Source organism: Monodelphis domestica, chromosome 5, assembly GCF_027887165.1.
Source record: "Monodelphis domestica isolate mMonDom1 chromosome 5, mMonDom1.pri, whole genome shotgun sequence".
Taxonomy (NCBI): Eukaryota; Metazoa; Chordata; class Mammalia; order Didelphimorphia; family Didelphidae; genus Monodelphis; species Monodelphis domestica.
This window is the reverse complement of record NC_077231.1, coordinates 208,130,728-208,152,639: the sequence shown is the minus strand read 5'-3', so window position 1 is coordinate 208,152,639 and position 21,912 is coordinate 208,130,728. Positions and strand designations below refer to the sequence as shown.

The following is a 21,912-nucleotide window of genomic DNA, read 5'->3' as shown; positions in this document are numbered from 1 at the left end:
TGTCACTTGGTGACATATAAATCTTCATTGGCCTAGTTTTTTTTAACCTCCAAGGTATGGTCCTACAATACCTTTCTAATCTTATCTCTTACCTTTTATTCTAGATAAACTGGTCTTACTATCCTTTGGTAACTGCTTTAAGATTTACCCTCTATGCATTTTGGCATTTACCATTATCCCAGCTACAATGTTCTAGGGAATTGTCTTCAACTACTCAAATCTACTTATTTTCTAAAGTTCCATTCAGATTCTATCTCTACTTTATAGCTGTCAGTGATCAGAACAAAGAAACCCCTTTCACTTCTGAACTGTTAGAGCAACCTATTTTAATCATTTGGCACTGATAATTTTGTATTTCTGTTGTTGTTTAATATGTTTTTTCTCTCCTCAGCTAGAATATTGATTCCTTGAGGGCAAAATCTTGTCTCAAACTTCTTTATATTCTCTATTGGCAGCAAGGACTCAATAAATGTTGACAATAATGGCTATAATTATATAACAATTTATATCTTTAAAAGTACACCAACATTTTGCTATCCTACACAAAATATGTGCTCAATAAAAATTAGAAATCACATGCATGAATTTGATTCTTTCAATGACCCTATGATGTAGTTCGGAGAGATTTTATTTTCATTTTATACCTAAGGAAACTTAATCACAGAGAGATATATGAATTGTTTAAAGTTATCTAGGTAGTTAGTGGCAGAAATTAGGATTAGAATGTAGGTCTTCTGTCTTAAAGATTTAAAATGTTTATATTTTATAACTTCATGTTTCTTATTTTATTATATTCATGATTTTTTATTGAATTTAGTGATAGAAAACATCACTCCTGATTTTATGTCTAGAATTCAGAAGACTCTGTAAAAGGGCCATTTTCAGTAATTTTGTTAAATAATACAAAACTGATGCTTTTCTAAAAAAACCATAGCATTTTTGTCGAATCTGAGGTTTTACCACCCATTATGAAAATAATGGATTAGTCATATGAATAAAAATTTAGGTTAGGGGGGCAGCTGGGTAGCTCAGTGGATTGAGAGCTAGCCCTAGAGACTGGAGGTCCTAGGTTCAAATCTGGCCTCAGAAACTTCTCAGCTGTGTGACCCTGGGCAAGTCACTTGACCCCCATTGCCTAGCCCTTACCATTCTTCTGCCTTGGAGCCAATACACAATATTGACTCCAAGACAGAAGGTAAGGGTTTAAAAAAAAAATTTAGGTTAGATCATTGCTTCCTCTGACTTATTGCTCATCTCAAATTCAGATTTTGTGTGATTACACAGGACTCACTAGACTTGTTTTACTCACCTTCCTCAGGGAAACAGCATTTGAAATAGTCAAATGTAAAATCATCTTGCACAGCACCTGGAGAATACATTAAAATAGCATTGATATCAAAGAAAAGTCTTCAATTAATTGAGTCATAAATTCTTAGTTGAAAAGAATTCTTGAGATATCACATATTCTAAACCTCTACCCAATACAAATCTAATCTCCACACCTGAAATCAACAAAAAATAATCTAGTCTTTCCTTGACTACCATAAGGCTTACTACTTTATGAGGCAGCTCATTCCATTTTCAGAGAGCTTTAATTATTTGCAAGTTCTCCTTTATATTGAACTGTAATCTGTTGGCTTATAACTTTTATCTTCTGTTCCTAGTTTTTTCAAAACTTTATGTGAACTTAAAGAAATATCCAGATCACTGGAAGTCCTGTCTACCACGCCTGGAACACTGGATTATCACAATTTTAGAAGCCACTGACATACTTGAGAGCATTTAGAGGATAATGGAGAGATTATGTTGGGCCCTGGAAACCATGTCAGTTGAGAAATGGGTAAGAATCCTTGAGATGTTTGGCCTAGAGATTAGGAGAGTAAGGAGAGACAGGATAGCTGTCTTTAAATACTTGAAGGGCTGCCATGTAGGAGAGGGGGAAAAATTGCTCTACAAATCCATCAAAGGCAGAGATAGAATCAGTGTGTAGAACTTAAGGCAGATTTCAGCCCAACTTAACAAAGAGTTAACTTTATTACAGTTATATGTTTATGAACTTCCTATTACTAATGACCACAGTTACTATGATTTAGTGGGCTCCATTGTTTTTGTTTGTTGTCCTTTGTAGTCAAAGAGGATCAAAATGACATCACTATGTTGGGGTTAATGTATAGTATATTTGCCTGTGGCTGATCAGACCAATATGAGCTCAGAAAGCTTTACCACAGGGTTGGCACAAATAGTCCATATAAACGTTTCGGATGGAGATATCTCTAAACTTGTGCATCTCATACTTCTTTTGCACTTCTGCAATTCTGCTTTGCTTGTAGAATATTGTGCCTTTTTGAGTGTGGGCATGCTAACCTAATTGGTCCTATGCCAGTGCCTCCCTTGTCTCACAATTGATACCAAAGTTCTTCAGCAAAACCTTTTAAAGTGTCTTTGAATTGCTTCTTCTGATCTCTATGTGAGTACTTGCTTTGTGTGAATTCTCCATAAAATAATCTTTTAGGCAAAAGTATGCTTGGTATTTGAACAACATGGCTAGCCCATTGGAGATGCCCTCTATACAGCAGGGTTTGAATGCCTGGGAACTCAACTCAAGAAAGGACCTCAGTGTCTGGTACTTTATCTTGCTAGATGATCTTCAGAATCTTTCTAAGACAATTCAAATGCAAGCAATTCAATTTCCTGGCCTGGCACTGGTACACTGGACAGGTTTCAAAGGCATACAGCACTGAGGTTAGTACCAGACCTTGGGTTTGGTGGGCAGCCTACTATGTCTTCTCTCCCACAAGTTCTTTCAGAGCCTCCCAAACAATGAGTTAGTTTTGGCAATGTGTGCATTGGCCTTATCTCAGGAAAGGATGCTGCCAAGATAAGTGAACTTATTGACAGCATTCAACATTTCTCCATTTGCTATAGCTGATGGTTCCATATATGGAAGATGTGGTGCTGGCTAGTGGAGAACTTCTACTTTCTTGGTGTTGTCAGGCCAAAATTAGCACAAGCAGCAGAGAATCAATCCACACTCTGTTGCATTTCTTATTTCAGAGGTTGCATGGAATAAAAAATCATCTATAAACAAGGAGTCATCTCTCAATTGTCCCTCAACTTGGCTTGGCTTGTAGCTTTTTCAAGTTAAATGATTTAATCTCAGAGTGATAGCTCACCTTGATGCCCTTTTCGTTCTTGTTGAAGGCATCCAATAGCATGATTGAAAACATCATGCTATAAAAAGCCTGAGAGCAAGCACTTAGCCCTGCTTCCCTCCAATCGTGATTGGGAAAGCATGAGAGCATCACCCACTACCCAGAATTGGCAAACAATACTGATGAATTTTTCCATGCAACCAGATTTTGCCATGATCTCCCACAAGCTCTCACAACTGAAAGTATCAGAGACTTTGGTCAGATTGATGAATGCTATGTATAGATTTCTGTTCTGCTCCTTGCATTTCTTATGGAGTTGTTGAGTGGCGATACCATCATGGCTACTCCTTGGCCATTTCTGAAGCTACAGTGGCTTCCAGGTGGAGAGATAAGCATCTTTTAGGTGAAGAATCAGCCTAATAAGGACGACTCTGGCAGGAATCTTTCTGTCAATGACCAAGAGAAAGGACATCCCTTCACACCCACGATTGCCTCAGGACAAGCTATTTCCTTTTCCTTTATTAAGATGGATGATAGAGGCATCTTTATCTGGGGGAAAACTTCTTGCCATATAACTCAGAAGATTTCAGTCAGCCTTTGTATGAACAGTGGACTCCCTGCCTTTTAAATCTCTGCTAGAATGGAATCAGCATCAGGTGCTTTTTAAAATGAGAGGAGCCTAATGGTATTAACATTTTCTTCTTCAGTTGGAAGTTCAGTTTGAAAGGGATTGACTTCAACTTGAGGTATATAGTCAATAGCTTCAGCATTGGTTGATGACAGCATGTTGAGAACACTATGGAAGTATTCAGCCCAGTTCTCCAGGATCATGTCCTTATCACTAATCAGTATGGTTCCTTCAGCATTGGGTAATTGAAATACATAACAAGTCTTTGACTCATAGATAGCCTTCAGGGCATCATAGAAGTGATTTGGGTTTACAATTAGCATAAGATTGAATTTTATCTGCCTTCTTACTGAGTCAAGAATCCTATATCTAAGCTTTGTTTGCACTTTAAAATGCTGCCTTCTAGAGGAGAATGAACTATTCTGCTGGTAAATCCCATGGAATTCCTGTTTTTTATTTAGGAGTTTCTGATATTTTCATCAAACCAGTTCTGATGTTTGTGAGTATTCTGGCCCCATGAGAAAACACAGTGCTATACACCAAACCTCTAAAAGCCTTCCTGATCCTTTTCTGCTTCACTGTTGCCAACTACATGTTAGCTCAGCTTTCCCTCAAAGTCAGAAATAAACTGGCCTTAGAGAAGCACTCTAATCTGTTGACATTAAGTCTTCTGGTAGTTGTTTTGCCTTGAGGCCTCCACTTTTGTTGAAGGTGAATGTTTAGTTTGGAGAGGCCGTCTATGATTGGTCCAGTACTCTGTACCTCACTTTGCCGTTATCACTCTCTCATCCTGTCTGTCTCTTTTCCTTGCAATGACACAGTTTATTAAAAGCGGATGCTGTAAGGTTGCATCTATAAAGCTTTAGTGCATTCAGGTAAACAGCTGTGTTGGTAATAATAAGGCCATGAGATGCACAAGTCTTCAGTAGTAAGTGACTGTTGCTGTTGCTGTTTCTGACTCCATTCCTCCCAAGCACCCCGACATGTCTGAGAATCTATATCTACTCTGTCATGAAAATTATTCAGAACTATAATTTTTTTGGTCACATAGATGATGAGCACCTCCAGGTATTTATAAAACAATTTGTCTTTGACCTCATCGGGCTTCCTCATACAGGGAGCATACATCCTGATGATGGTGGCATGGGACTTTCTTGTAAGTGGCAGTTATGTTGTAATTCATTCCTTTTGGGAAGCAAACAAACTTGTTGTTGACTAGGTTAGATTGACTGTGAAAACTAGGCCAGCTTCACAGTGTTCCTCATCTCAGGAACCACTCCAGAAAAATGTGTATCTAGTTTTGCTTTCCTTTGTCAGCTTTGTTTCATTCAAGACTGTTATTTGGATGTGATAGCTGTTGACTTTGCTTGCCACACAAACGGTCGTTTAGGTCTACTGGATTTTGCGTTTTCTCTAAGTGTGTGCACGTTCCATATACTAATGAAGAATCATCTTCACAAGTGTCTTTGTACACCTTTTTGCATCTCAACTGCAAAGCAGGATTTCTGCTTGCTGAGATAATCAGGCCAGGATTAGGAGAAGCAAACAACTTCAGACAGACAATTTTTGGGACACCTTTTCTAGCCACTTCCTTGAGCCAGAAAGTGAGCAGGCTGCTCAGACATCCGATGGGTTTCTAAATTCCACTGTTGCTATCAGTGAGAAGACACCCCTATGCCTTCAGAGGCTTGCATGCAGAACTATGACTATAGAAATCAGTTCTATCTATATGTTTATCTATAATGCACCTGTTGCTTTCATCCCTTGCCCATCATCCAGAACTTCAAAGTAATAAACAATAAAATAATGAAATAGTAAAAGAGCAAAATATAAAATGGTGAAGTGGCATGGGTGATAGCTTTTGATGTGTGTGAATTGGTAAGTGAGGCAATGCTGCACAAAGTCATCAGCCTCAGTCTTTCTTTAGGGTCGCCCATGTTCAATGGTAAGACGAAAGTCAAGATGGCTCACAATGCAATGGATGACATTGTGCCAAGGGAAAGGGATAAGCAGCTAAGGGCAAGTCAGGAAAGTTCTCCTGAAGGTGGCATTTGAGTTGAGGTAGCAGTGAGGGAGCAAAGCATTCTGGGTATGGAAGATGACCAGGACAAAAGCACAGAGGTAGAAAGTGGAGTGTTACATGACTGAAAGAGCAAGCAGGCAAAGGTGACTGAACTGCAGAATTCATGGATTGGGGTAAAATAGAAGACTGTGAAGTTAGGAAGGAACCAGATTGTGATGAACTTTGAGTGTCAAAGAGAGGATTTTTATATTTGATTTTGGAGGTAGTCAGGGGCCAAAGGAATTTACTGAGTTGAACCCAGAGCTACGCTTTGGGAATATTGCTTTGGCAACTCAGTAGAGCTTAGATTCAAAGAGGAGGAGACTCATAGGAGGGAGAAGTTATTAGAAGGTTATTGCAATAGTCAAGGTGACAAGTGATAAATATTTGAACCAAGGTGTTAAGTGTATGAATGAAGAAACAACGTATTTGAGAAATATTGTGAAAGAGAAATGAGAAGACTTAACAAGTGATTGGATGGGGGTTAAATGTGAAAGAGTTGTGGGGATGACCCTGAGGTTGCAAGCTGGGGTGATTTGGAAGATGTTGGTGTCCTCAACAGCATTAGGACATTTCAGATGAAGTAGGTTTTTCAGGAAAGATAATGGGTTCTATTTTCTATTTGTTGAGTTTGATATGCCTTTGGAACATTTAGTTCAAGATGTCAATCAATTAGATAGTCAACATGCATTTAGTAAGTCACCTACTATGTGCTAGCCATTGGAGACACAAGAACAAAGAATAAAATAATTCCTACTTGCAAAGAACTTTAGTTCTAAGCTGAAAATATCAAAGATATATGATATCTACAACATAAATATTAAATGAATAAATATAAATGTATATGAATTAGTTAAACATGAGATAGTTTGGAAGGAAGAGTATGAGTGGTGGGAGAGGACTAAGAAAGGTTTCATGGAGGAGATGGTGATTGTTTAAAGGGCAGAGGATGATGTAGGACTTATAAGACTAGGGCTAGATTCACACATCTAGGAATCATCTGCATAGAGATAATTGAACCTAGGAGGACTAATGAAATCATCAAATGAGATAGTAGATGGGGAAAAGAAAAGAGGTTCCAAGAACAAGTCTTTGGGTTCATCCATGGTAATTGGATATCACATGGATAAAGATCTAGCAAAGAACCCTGAAGAGCAATCAGAAAGAGGAAGAGAACAAAGAAGAAGAGTCACACCATCCCCACCCCTCCTCATTCAGGAAAATAAAATGATCAATGGTATCAAAAGTTGCAGAAATGTCAAGAAGGGTGAAGATTGAGATGAGGACAATATTTGATGATTAGATCACTGATAACTTTGGAGAGAGTAGTTTCAGTTGAATGATTAGTCAGAAGCAAGATTATGGAGTGTTTAGGAAAGGGTGGGGGGAGAGGAAGCAGAGATTATGGGATTTAGAGAGTAATGAGACTTAGGGAGGGTTGTGTTTATATATAAATATTTTATATATATATATATGTACATATATATGTTAAACCCTTACTTTCTGTTCTAGTAAAAACTCTGAGAGGAGGGCAAGGGTCACACAGCAAGGAAGTGTCTGAGGTCAGGGTTGAACCCAGGTTCTCCTGACTCTAGGTCTGGTGCTGTATCTCCTGTGCCACCTAGCTGATCCAGTTATATTTTTTAATAGTGGGAAAGCCATGGGCATGCTTATAGGTAGTAGGGAAAAAGTCAACAGAGAGGGAGAGGCTGAAGACTGGAGAAAGTGAGGATGATGTTGAGAGAAATCATCTATTGAAGAAGATTGGAGGGGATCAAATCAAAGGTGTGTGGCCTTATCAAACAGAAGACCCATCTCAACATCAGACCCTGGAGTGGAGGAGGAAAAAGTGGGAGATGATATCAGAAGGAAGTAAGATAGAGAAGAAGGGAGAAGAGGGACCTCTAAGCAAATGACTTCATTTTTTTTTTCAGTGAAGTTTGTGATGAATTCTTCAGATGAAAAGGTAAAGTAGAAGGCTTGAGAAGAGAACAAAGAAGTTTGGAACAGGTGCTGTGGGGAGTGGCATAGTGACTTAGTGCTGTATTAATTCTAAAATAATTATTTTAATGCTTATTTCAGATTACATTATATAATTTGCAGTGGATCTAATCACCATAGTTTTGCAATCCTCCTTCACCTCAATTCCATTCTTGCATGCATAAAAAGGTTTTAAAAAGGCAGATGGTAAGAATAATTCAGGTTTGAAATTTGGTAAAGCATTGTCAGAAATTGTACAAGGGAAAATACAAGGTATTGATATTGTAGGGTTGAATTTGTTCACTAGGTCAGGATAGTGAAGGCTGAAGAGTGGAATAAGGGCAAGGTGATGGCCTGGCAAAGAGAGAATTGAGAGATGGAGGGAATGGAGGTTACAGTGAAGATGAAGAAAAGATTTAGGGATCATAATGCATAAAGAAAGATGGGATGATAAAAGAGTATGATAAGATAAAGGACCTTTGGAATTCATGAATACAAAAGTGAAATACTTATGGGTGATAACAAGATTGAAGGGATCATAAGGGTAATTGAGGGTTCAATAGGTATACTGAAGTCCTCTGGTATAAAGACAGGAAATGTGATGAAGAGAAGGACTGTGATCCAGGCACTGGATTCATTGAGGAAGGAAGGAGAAGGTTTTAGGGGGTTGATAATGGCCCTCAAATCTAGACTGAATGAATCTAGTGTTTGGATAGTATGAACCTCAGAGGAAGAGATGTTGCTGAATGATGGTGGTAGGAGAATCTTTAAATGGCAGAGTGAAGTAAGGAATATTCTAATCCTCTACCATGGAGCTGAGAGGCATGAGTGAAAGTACCAATAGTAGTGGAAAGAGTAATCAGGGATACAGTTTCATCAGGAAGAAAATAAGCCTCAGTAAGTATTAAAGATGAATGGAAAATTTAAATGGAAATTTAAAATTATGGAGCAGGGGAGGAGAATATATGGTTGAGGTGGGTAGGTGGGGATAGGAAATGGTATTTGTACATCAGAATCCAGGGGTTAAGAATCATTGGCATGGGGAGAATATTAGTGAGTAGCAATATGATAACCATTGAGGAACATGCCTAGCTAGAATAGTTAGAGAATATCTTTTGAAGAAGGCAGGTGATTAAATTATTCAGAGTCTTTACTTTAGGTCCAACCTCATGGCAGGTGTTGATACCAGGTTGTCCTGTGAGGCCTTGGAAGCTCTGCCTCACAAAAATGAAGAATGGAGGATATATGATCCTGGGTAGTATAGTCAAGGTGCAAGAGGTAGTGATATAAGAGGAAATGCCTTAAATTTTCTTTAATTATTTTTTAGTCTTTGGATTTTGTTTTAATAGTTCTTATTCTATTATAGTCATTTATTTATTTGAGTCATTATAATTTTTAGTGAGTTAGTTATTTGAGTAAAATATTGCACTTTCTATCTGAAATGATTCTCCTTCAAACTCTTCCTCTAGAACTCTAATTTCATTTATAATCTTTTTATCTTTTGTTTTATTTATTCCAGGAATTCTAATTGTAACACCTTTAAAATGCAACACAAATACACGACAGTGCCCATGTCTCAGGAATGTTGTAAGAATCAAATGAGGCAATGCTTTTTAGCACAGGGGCCTAATAAATCTATATTCTCTCCTCTAAAATATGTGTATGAAGAAATACAGCAGCTTTGCAGTTGTGGAGAGAAAATTATAGATTTGAGGATTTGGAACTTGTTGGGAAGTGAGACCTCATTTGTCTGGAGAAAAAGAGGAACTTGGGGAGAGTTGAAAACATCAGGGCAGGGTATGGGGGTGAGACTAAAAACAAGCCAGGTTGAGTCCTGGAAGTCAGAAGTGGTTAGTATGAGATGCTAGGAGAAGTGAGAAAAGAAAAACTTCAAGATGAAAGGAAAACTTTAATACCTTATGAGCATTTGATTATTTAGATAGATGACACATTAGGTGGTAAGAGCTACAGTGGTAAGCAGAATAAGTATATTTACCACTGAGCTCCCTGAGAGAGTTTGAATGTAACTGTGTGGTGGTGGTCTATTGATGAGCACTTAGACTTGCTAGTTTGTAAGCAGGTTGGGGGAGCAAACCAGACCCAAAGAGAAGTACTCTTAGATGAAAGGTAGAAGACCCCAAATGTGACAGTGTATGGGAAAGAGGAGGGTGTATGTATTTATCCTTCACTTTGTCTATCAGAATCTGGATTGAATGATACATTAGGATAGCACGAACCTCAAAGGACGAACCATTTTAGACTTTTCCCTTTCTCCTTTCATCATCTACTACTGAGACCTATCTTCTTCCTAATGAACCTACAACCCTGATTGCCCTTTCCTCTACAGTTTGCACTTTCATTCATACTCTCAGCTCACTGGCCATGGTGGAGGAGTTAGAAAACTCCGTGCTTCCCTCTGCCACTTCAAGATTCTGCTACTACCATTGTTCAGGAATGTCTCTTCCTTTGAGATTCATGATACTAATGGATGATTCAATTTAGATTCTGATAGACCAAAGTGGAGAATAAACACACATATATACACACACACAGTTACATTCAAACTTTCTCAGGATCCTAGAGGTAAGCCTGTAGAAGGGAAACACATTTCTTCTACTTATCCCTATAGTTCTTGAGCTCCCCCATCCATGTGTTTCTCTAAACAATTAGATATAAGATATAAGACAATATATCCACACTGCATGATATTTACACAACTAGCCATTCAAAATAATTATACTTTCAGGTTTCAAATATACCCATTTGCTTTAGAAAAAGGCAAAAGAAATAACATTGTAGATATTGATATGCTAAAAGCAAAGGAAAAACAATAAAACACATCATAACACACATATAAATCCATGCCACATTTTTTTTTTTAACCAACACAATGGCCAGGACAAACACCTAGAGAAGTGTGGCAGGGAAGCATTTGAGGGAGGCAACTCATATACTCAGGGGAGCTCATGACTTTGGGCTCTAGGCTTCAATGTTATTGGTCCATTCAGGAATGTCAACACCATGGAAAACTGCTTCTCTCTGTTCATGACTTTACTGTTGACCCTTACCACTTACCACTGTTCACCTGGGGAAATCTTTTCTACTTGGGCATTCCTGACTTCAGAACTGTCACTATCCACTATAGCTGACTTTTTGTTAATATATTTTTATGATTTTATAAGTACGGGGATTCCCATTATGAGAATTTTCTCTAACAACAAAGATCACAACCCATCTATTACTTAGCCTGGAGTGTTGACTGAGTCATATAGAGGTTAAGTAATTTGTCTAGAGTTATGGCTAATGGCAGAGATTGAATGTGAAGCTAAATATTCCTGATTTTAAGCTCAACATTCACTATCTTGTTTTGCCTCACCGTTGATATTTAATTTTCTAATAAACAATTAAAAAACTATTCTAACAATCAAGGTAATTCAAAGCTTAACTTGAATTCTGGAAAAGTCTAGAATGTTTCATTGGGGTTGTTTTTGTTAAAATTAGAAAAAAGAAGTGATTTTTCACAAAGAATTGGAATAGTCATGTCAGAGTAAGAGGCAGGTTGTACAAAGGAAAAAAAATAGACAAAATGAATTTGAAGTCAGAGGGCTTGGATTTGTACTCTATCTCAGCTATTGACAACCTATATGACCTTGGACAAGTGACCTAACTCCACTGAACCTCCTTATCTGTAAAATGGGCATGGCCTTTAAGGTCCCTTCCAGTTCTACAGCCAAAAAATCTCACTTTCTTTTACAGTAGGTTATTAGAATGGTAGATCAGGGAAATGTTATACAAACATAGGTTTACTTGCATTTTACCAAAGCATTTGATAAAATTTCTCATATTCTCAAAATGCTTCATTCATTCATTCTTATTATATTTGTGGCTAATTAAGATGGAGGGCATCTAAGTGGTACAGTGGATAGAGTTCCAGGCCTGGAGTCAGGAAGACTAATCATCCTGAGTTCAAATCTGGCTTCAGACACTTACTTGTTATGAGACCCTGGGCAAGACACTTAATCCCATTTGCCTCAGTTTATCATCTGTAAAATGAGCTGGAGAAGGAAATGGCAAATGACTTCAGTATCTTTGTCAAGAAAACCCTAAATGGGGTAATAGAGAGTGTGATAAAGGCTGGAACTAAAAAAAAAGTGCCAGACTGAAGAGTGTGTGGAACTGATCATTTTGATGGGGGGAGGGGCCCTCAGAGATAGGAATCTTGAGGAGGAGAAGATTCTGGCTGGGAGAGGAGTTGGTCTGTCAGACAGCAGAAGCTGAAGAGAGAAGGCTGGATAAGACTTTCTCCTGAGGGTTATCCAATTTTTCCTGCTTGTGCCTGGAAATCCTTCCCCCCAACATTTCCCAACTGAAAAAGACTATTGAAGGAAAAACCTGAGAAAGGCATTTTGAATCTCTGTCAGACTTTACCTCAGCTCCTGTTGCCCTGGGTCTGAACTGTGGCCAAGGGGCCAAACCCAGGGTCAGCCAACCTAACTATCTCTCAGGGGGCTCAGGCTGCCAAAGCCAGAGTTCCCCCCAAACTCGAGGAGGGAGGGAAAAAGGGTTTTAGATAGAGACCCCCTTTTCCCTATTTTCCTTTCCCATTCTTTCCCTACCAGTTATTCCTTTGTATTACCCTGATTGAGTTGACATTAAATAGTTATCTTTTTCCCAAGATGTGAATCAAGTGAGAGTGAACAGATGAAGGGGAGACCCTTTGGTCTCAGGCAGTGGAGGGGGGACAAGAGCAAATGTGGGAGAGCAGCCGTAGTTAAGGAGGGAAGGCAGAAGGGGGAAAATCTTCAAACCCCCTTTCCTCTCTCTGAGCCAACCCTAAACATCAGCTATCTCCCCCGAACCCCACTTAGAGAAGGGAGGTCTCCATTCTTTTCCTCTCTCTCTCATTTCAATACAACCATCGTTTGAATACAAGTCAGACATGACTGAAATAATTAACAACAACAGTAACTAAGATAGAGAAGAGTCAACTAGATAACAGTCTAATTAGGCAGCATTAGAATTGATTCAGGGCTGGCCTCCCCAAACTTGTCACTGGTGGCTCATAAGAAGAGTGCTCCAAGGATTAATTGTAGGCTTTGTGCTGTTTAACAGTTTCAGCATGGATCTGGATGAAGGCTAAGATGGAATTGCTATCAAATTTCCATATTCTGTTAGATTTAACAAGTATTAATTAATGAAAGAATAAACATTTATTAAGCACTTACTACATGTCAAATGCTACTGAAAGCATTAGGGATATAAATGGGGATTCACAAAAGTGAAGACAATACTCTCCTTAAAATTACATTCTAATGGTGGGAAGATATTGGAGACATATTATTGGGCATGAATCAGGAAGACTCATCTTCCTCAGTTCAAATCTGGCCTCAAACACAATTATTTGCTGTGTGATCCTGGACAAGTCTTTTAATACTGTTTGCCTCAGTTTCCTCATCTTTAAAATGGCATACCAGTTGAGTATCTTTGCTAAGAAAATCACAAATGGGGTCATAAAGAGCCTGAAAAATGAATAACATGACAGAAGAATGAATAAGAATACATAGAGAGTATTGATGGCCAAGAAGAAATATTTTGATTTGGGGTGCTATTTGAATGGTAAATGGAGCCATAGGGATGTAGGTTGATATTTCCCTGCCCTTAGCAACAGTAATATTAAATTAATTATGGTGTTAGAGCTGAAAAGTAGGGAGGGAGGGAGGGGCAGCAGAGGAAAGTACCCACAAGGTGGAAAGAAGATGCCAAGTGAAGCATAAGCAACAGACAGCCTAGATACTAGGACTACATGAGGCACTAATTCCTCAAGACAGCAGAGATCTTGGTGGGAATTCTGGGATTGAGAGAATTATATTCTTAAGGATTTCATCTCTTATCAGGGTAGCAAAGTGGCTAACAAGATGGACAGAGAATAAAAGCATTTGTTAAATGCTAAACAGAGTAGTAGATGCTAGGAATACAAAGGCAAAAATGAAAATTGTGTCTTTCCTCAAGGAGTTTACCTTCTGTTGTGGTTGGGGCAAGAAAACAACTTATCAACACATGAGTAAATATTGAATATAAACAATATCAATATGGTGTAATGGGAGGAACCAACAATTGTAGGTATTAGGAAAGGTCTCCTGTAGGAGATGAACCTTGAAGAGAGCAAGGGGCTCCAAGAGGAAGAAGTAAGGGGAGAAAATAGCTTGGGCAGTTCATCCTTTGTTTTGAAGAAGACCAATAATATGACTGGGCAATGTCTTGACATGCACATGACTTGGATTTAAGTGAGGCAGCGTTGCACAAAGTTATCATTCTCACTCTATCTTCCAGGGGCATCCAAATTCAATGGCAAGATAAAAGTCAGGATATCTGGCTGCAGAGGATGGCCTTGGCGACTTCAATGTCTGACTGAGCTCTAAAATCTCCAGTGTCTGCTTCAGCTGCCTTCATGGCCATTGGAACAAATTGTTTTAATCCACCCATTCTCCCAGGGAAAGTCTTCACATGCTTGGGGTAGACATCCCTTTAACTCACCGATGGATTTGAGGGTTACCCCAAACCTACTTTAGTGAGTCTGCCAAGAGAGTTTTATTGGGAAGCTGTGAATGTGAGAGCTTCCAAAAGCCACAGGTGACAGCTGGATTAAAGGGGGATAGTAGATCATAAGCAGAAGGTGCAATGTTGCACACATATGGAACACTGAGGAGGTCAATTTGTCTAGAATGTAGAACATGTGGAAAGGGGAGAGGAGGAAGTAATGTGTCATAAGTCTATAAAGAAGAGGCTGGAAGCAAACTGTGAAGGGCTTTCAATGTCAAACAGCAGTATTCTTCTTTTAAAGTAGAAGCCTAAAAGGGAGCCAATGAAGCCTTTGGGGCAAACGAATCGTTTGCTAAATGGCTGTGCTTTAGAATTTAGAAATATTACTCTGGCAGCTCTGTGGGTGATGAATTGGAGAGAGGGAAGAGTGATGGATATAGGGAGACAAATTGGAAGGCTATTTATTGTAACAGTCACTCATGTGAGGGATAGAGAAGGCTTGAATTAGGATAGTGACCTTGAGAGTCTAGAAAATAGCATGAATGTAGTTGCATCCCTGGGTGACGGGAAGAATGGCAGTACTCTTAACAGAAATATGAATATGACAAAGAAGAGTACATTTAAGGGGAAAGATAATGAGTTCCAATTTGCATATATCAAATTTTAGTTACCTTTCTAAGGTCATGCTGGTGGGGATATCTAAATAGGCAGGCAATATGGGACTAGAGCTCACAAGAGAGATGCTGGCAGGGTGCTTAAATTTGGGAAGCATCTACATAGTGATTGAATCTGTGAGAGCTAATGAAATCACTAAGAATGACTGGAAAGAGAGACAGACAGATAGAGATAGTGACAGACAGACAAAGAACAGGATGCAGGATATATAAGGAACGAAAAAGGTTGAGAGTAATGCCAAGAATATCTAGGGAAGAGAGAATATCCAGAAGGGGATAGACAATAGTGATGAATGCTGCAGAGAGATCAAGAAGGATGGTACCCCAAAAAAGGTTTTTGGATTTAGTAACAGATCACTAGCAATCTGGGAGTAAGTTTCAGAAAGTGGTGGCAGAGAAAGACAGATTTCAAAGGGATTCACAAGTGGAGATGATAATTTGAGGAGCATGGACAACTTTTTTCTAAAAATTTATCTGTCAAAGGGAAGAAAATCATAGCTTGAAAGGATAGTAGGATCCAGTGAAAGGTTATTTAGGATGGAGAGAATTGGTCATGTTTGTAGACAGCAAGGAGTCATTGGATAAGAAGACTGAAATTTAGGGAGAGCCAGACACTTCCTAGCTGTGTGTCTCTTGATCCCCATTGCCTAACCCTTCCTTACCAGTGTTCTGCCTTGAAACCAATATTTAGTATTGATTCTAAGATAGGAGGTAAAGGTTTAAAAAAAAGAAAGGAAAATTAGAGAGTGTATGACAAACTCATGGAAGAGAGAAGAGAATGAACTAAAAGCATAAATAGAAGTTTCAGGCTTTGACATAGGGAAGGATCATTTCTTCCTCCGAAACTAGAGCAAAGGAGAGAATAGGGGATAACATGGAAGGGATTAGAAAGAGAATTATTGCTGCCAGGGAAGTCAAAATAGATAGCCACAGATTTTTAGTGAAGATCTCTGTTGAAAAGGAGAAAGGAGTGGTGTAGAAGGCTTAAGAAAAGAAGTTTGGAATAGAAAATGTGAGATGATAATTAATCAGAGAAGATCATAAAAATGAGCATTTAATCAAGCTCTGGTTAACATTAGATAATGTAAATTCACAGCAGATCTTCTAGCATAGTTGTGGGAAATCTTCTAGCAGGCTGAAGTTAAAAAGGAAATATGGGGACTAATTCAGGCTGTATTTTGGAAAGAGATAAGTACTATAATGTCAAGCAACTTTGTAAGACTTTAGAATTCTGAGCAATGCAACAACCCAGTGAGTAATCACGATCTCAGATGACTTATGATAAAGAATGCCTCTCAAATCTAGGCAGACAGATGATGAACTAGACATGTAGAATGAGATTCAATGTGCTCATTTGCTTATTTATTACTATTATAAATTGTTTCGAGGAGTGGAGGTAGGGAGTTATTGGATAATTATAAGGATAACCACTCAATAATAAAAAGGAAGAAACAAAAAAATCAACAAAAGTGAAAAAAATATACCGAACAAATTATTCAAAAGGAAAAAAACCCTGTGTTATTTTATTAAATTTGACATTTATGAACAAACAAAATTCAGTTTGATATACAATCTTTTTTTTAGTTTTTATTTATGTAGTGGGGGTTGTACTAAAGTATATCCCATGCACTGAGCTACTCGGGCTGCTTACAGGTTGCCATACATGACTCACCACTGAAGGACTTGAGTGCTTTGGGATAATAAAACAAAACCTGGTTGATCCTTGGCCTCAATCCTTCAACATTAAAAGCAGAGGAGGCTGAGACAGAGATCATTGGCTACTAATCCAGGCATAGTTGCCCCTTCAATGGACTTTCAAAAGAGTAACCCCATCCTCTAGATCCTTCTCTTGTCAAAATTGCAAAAACCTGTCGGTGGAGGAGCGGTGGGGCAGTTCATCTTTCTTTCTACCCTTGAAGCATGATGTCTACGACTACTTGGCAGCTAATACAGGGGCTCAATTATACAAGCTGAGCTAGGCTGGTCTGCCTTTTCTGCTTGTTTTGTTTCCTTAGCATGGGTAATCAAACGGTCAAACAGCCATCAGAGATGGCTATTTCAATCTTGGAGGCAGCATCAAGAGTTTGAGAGATTGCTGCTCTTAGGTCCCTCAGGCAAAATTGACTGGCAGCAGGAATTTCTACATCAGAATGGATGTCCACCACAGGAGGATGAATCTAAAACATGGCCTGCCTTGCCAAGGCAGGAACCTCAAGGGAATTATTTGGATAGTGCAGGGTCAAAGTTAAGATAAAATGATTCAACTGTCCTGCAAAATGATTAATGCTTGGCTTTTTAATTATTGACACCTTGGGAGAGTGTAGCAGTAATTTAAAGTTTTGTTAATATATACATATGAGTCTTTTGTATAATTATATCTTTTATGTGGGAGGAAATAAGTAACTATCTTATTCATTTAAAGTCTCCTCTGTGTACCTTTCTACACTCACCTTTTGGGAAGCTCACAGACATGAGCCAAACCAAAACTTAGCTTTACGTGTTTCCCCAGGGGCTTCAAGGTGATGGGTTAAAGAACCAAGGAGTACAAGATAAAATACTTGGGTCTTTTTCCCTAGAGTCAGCTGTCCTTTGGGAACCTATTTACCCAGATACGTGGTGGTTAAGGGAAGTGCTATAAAAATTATAAAGTATTACTTGACTCTAATGAGTTCAGAACCCTGCCTTACCTATAAGACATGCTCTAAGAAACACAAAATAACAGATAGGCTAATGAAAGAAATTGTAGGCTTGCCTCACTAGCCACATTTTATCTTTAATACCTCCTGGTAGAGATAAGAAAGAAAAAGAGAGGAGCAGCAATATGATAGAGTGGAAAGAAACTTGGGTTTGGATTCTAAAGATGTGGGATGAAATTCTACCTGTAGCACTTATTACTCTGTTAATGATCAAATCCCACTTCTATAATTTATTACATGTGTGATTTGAGTCATCACTTAATATCTGGATCTCAGTTTCCTCATCAATAAAATAATGCAGTTGAACTAGTCTACCTCTAACGTCTCCTCCAGTTTTGAATCTATGACACAAGATCCCATACCTTTATGCTAACCAATTTTTCTAGGAAAATTCTAGAACAGATTATGAAAGAGATGGTTGGCAAACATTAAGAAAAGGAAATAGTGATTAGAGAGAGCCAGTATAGCTTGACAACTTGAGTCAAACTAACATAATTTCCTTTTTTCTAAAACAAGATTACTCAGTTAGTGGAAATGGGAAATGCTATGAATGCAGTTTATTTGGCTTAATTTATTTAAGTAAATAGTAATTTTTTTAGCAAAGCTTTCAATAAAGTATCTCACAATATTTCCCGTGAAGACAGAGAGAAATGAATTCACTAAGAATACAATTATATGGATTCAAAATTGGCTGATTGGTTAAATTCAAAGAGTTGTTGTTAAGGATTCAATGTCAAAGTGTCAAGAAGATCCCAGTGTAGTACCCCTGGGACCTGTGCTTGGCTTTGAGTTCTTAGTCATTTTTAGCAATAACTCATATAAAGACATAGATGCGATGCCCATCAAATTTGCAGATTACCCAAAGTTGGAAGGGATAGCTGACACACTGGATGATGATCAGGATCCAAATGGATCTTGAAAGGCAAGATTGGGCAGAGTCTAATAAGTCAGCCAGTCAGATGAAATTCAATACATTATTTTGGGCATGAAAATGACTTTTATTAGTTGAGGAAGCATGGATAGACAGATATCCTGAAAAAAAGATGAGGGGAATTTAGTATATTATAAGTTTAAGATAAACCAGGAGTGAAGTGAGAATCAAAGCTAATATAATCATAGGCTGCATTAAGAAGGGCACAGCTTCCAGGAACAAGAATTGAGAGTCCCACTGAACTCTGTCCTTGCCAGGTACCATCTGGAACATTGTGTAAGTCTCTTGGATCCATAGTTTAGAAAGGATATTGATATGCTGGACAATTTCCAGATTTGGCAAAAGGCCTTGGAGTCCATATCATATAAGGATAGGTTGAAAGAACTGGGTATCCTTAGTTGGAGAAGAGAAGACCCAGGAAGAACATGATGGTTGTCTTAAGTTTTTGAAGGGCTGTCATAAGGAGGGATTAAACTTGTGATCCTAGTTCTCTAGACAGAACTAGGAGTAATGGGCAGAAGTTACAAAGAAGCTGATTTAGGCTTGGTATTAGGAAAAAATCTTAACAAATATCTTTAGAAATCTGGATGCTATTCCATTTGCTGCATAAATGTTTGTTATTGATATTAATTCACTGATTATAGTACTGTTTAGGAAGATGCAATTTCCTTCCTTATCTCCTTTAATCCAATTAATTTTTACTTTAGCTTTGTCTGATATCATGATTGCTACGCTTGCTTTTTTTTTTTACTTTAGATGTTTCAAAATAAATTCTGCTCCAGCCTTTTACCTTTAATCTGTGTGTATCATCCTGCCTCAAATGTGTTTCTTGTAAACAACATATAGTAGGATTCTGTTTTTTAATTCGCTCTGCTATCTGCTTTCATTTTATGGGTGAGTTCATCCCATTCACATTCAGAGTTATGAATCCTAACTGTGTATTGTCCTTCATCTTATTTCCCTCTTTTGATCCTGCTCTATTTCCTTTTACTCCATTACTCCTCATCAGTATTTTGCTTTTTATCACTCCCCCCCACTTCCTCTTCCCTCCAATTACTTCTCCCTACCTTTGTCTTATTCTCCTTCTACTTCTCTGTAGAGTAAGATATAATTCTACACCCCAATAAATATGTTTGTTTTTTTGTTCTCTGAGCCAGTTACAATGAGAGTAAAGTTTAAGTATTGCCTGTCATCACCCTTATCCTCCACTCTCCATAATGGTTTTTCATGCCTTTTTATGTTATACAATTTATTCCATTCTGTCTCTCCTTTCCCTTTTCTTTCATTCCAATCCTCTTTTTCACCCTTTGATTTTTTTATATATCACATCATATACATACATATAATTTCATATCATCGCATTTACATACACATCATATCATTATACATCATCATATATATCATATCATCATAATTAGCTTACTTCACCCCACCCTCTTTCTAGGTATATTCCTTCTATCTGCTCTACTCCTAAGTAATTTTTGAGAATTACAGATATCCTCTTTTCATGTAGAGATGCATACAATTTGACCTTAATTTTCTTTTTCTTATTTACCCTTTTAGGCTTCTCTTGGGTCTTGGGTTTGGACTTTACATTTTTTGTTTATGTAGGGCTTATTCCTCAGGAATGTTTGGAAATCTTCTCTCTTATTGAATGTTAATTTTTTCCCTTGAAAGAATATTCTCAGTTTTGCTGGATAGGTGACTCTAGGTCATAAATCTGGGTTTCTCATCTTTCTGAATATCATATTCCATGCCTTCTGATCCTTTAATGTAGAAACTGCTAGGTCTTGTGTGATCCCAATTGTAGCTCCATGGTTTTTGAATTATTTCTTTCTAGCTGCTTATAGTATTTTCTCCTTGATTTGGGGGCTCTTGAATTTAGCTATTATATTCCTGGAAGTTATGATTTGAAGATTTCTTTCTGTAGGTAATCTGTGAAATCTTTCAATTTCAATTTTATTTTCTGTTTGAAGATATCTGTTTTTTTTATTATAATTTCCTGTATTATGATATCCAAGCTTTTTTTTTTTTTTTTGATCATGGCTTTCAGGTAGCCCAAAAATTCTTAAATTGTCCCTCCTGGATCTATTTTCTAGGTCAGTTGTTTCTTCTGTTTTTTTTTTTTTAATTCTTTGGATTTTGTTTTCTTATTTCTTGATTTCTCATGAAAATATTAATTTCTAACTGCTCAATTCTAATTTTTAAGGCTTGATTTTCCTCCATCAGCTTTTGGGTTTCCTTTTTCATTTCTTCCATTTCTCTTTCCCACTTTTCCTCTGCCTCTCTTATTGGTTCTTGAAATCTTTTTTGAGCTCTTCCAGAATCTGTGTTCAATTCATATATTTCTTTTGGACTTTATGTGTCTTTGCTTTGCTTTCACTGTCCCCTTCTGGGTCTGTATCTTGCTCTTTGTCTCCGCAAAAAGTCTTTAGAGTTAGCTTCTCTTTTTCCCCTACCTTTTTATGGGTATACTCTGTTTCCTAGGAGGTTAGGGTACCCTCTTAAACTTCAGTCCTTCCTTAATGCTACCCTTAGCTTATTTTCTGAGTTTCAGCCAGTTTTAGTTCTTCAGAAATGGTATGATAGCCTGAGGGCTGGGAGCTCTGAAGGCCTCCTCCCACTGTTAATTCAATTAATCCTTGATGCTGACAACTTAAAGACTTGACTCAGGCTTGGGCATAAGCTTTTGATCTCACTCTGAACTTGATCAGGTCAGGGGCTGCTCAAATTCTAGCCCCAGGCTTAGGCACAAGTTTTTGGTTTCACTGTATACTTGATCCAATTGGGCACATAGCTGATTGTAGTGTCCTGGATCTCTGCCCCGGGCCCCTGACAAAAAGATACAGACCCCTCTAGGATCAGTCAACTACCCCAAACTGGGATCTATGTCTTCACCACAGGCCTAGATTGGCAGTCCTGGCTTCTCTCTGGGCTCACACAGATCAGCCCACTTCAGCACAGACTGCCCTGGGCTGGGATACCAGACTACATCACAGGTTTGTAACCTCAAGGAGTATGCACTGACTTGGACCTCTATTTGCCCAGGCAGGGTGTCAAGTTCTGAATGTTGGCTTGGGCTCAGGTTCAGAATCTGGTATAGCAGATGTGGGGTGGGGGGGTGTGGTTTGCTCTTGGTTTGCTCTTCACTCCTTGCTAGGATATCATATAATACAATCCTTTCATTTTGAGTTGAAGACTCTGAGGCCCAGAGCTTAAAATATTTTTCTCAAAATTTAAACTATAGTA

General features: G+C 38.2%; 1 protein-coding gene across 11 annotated transcripts in view; it reads right to left on the bottom strand.

Annotated features, from left to right (window-relative positions):
* The window catches only part of AGBL3 (AGBL carboxypeptidase 3), a 176,378-nt gene that overhangs the window by 65,789 nt on the left and 88,677 nt on the right, over positions 1 to 21,912 (bottom strand). For all 11 annotated transcript variants that reach the window (XM_007504356.3, XM_056799719.1, XM_007504358.3 and 8 more), the window contains one exon: positions 1,310 to 1,366. In XM_007504356.3, coding sequence (XP_007504418.1) covers positions 1,310 to 1,366 — 57 coding nt within the window. The remainder of the gene's footprint in view (positions 1 to 1,309; positions 1,367 to 21,912) is intronic.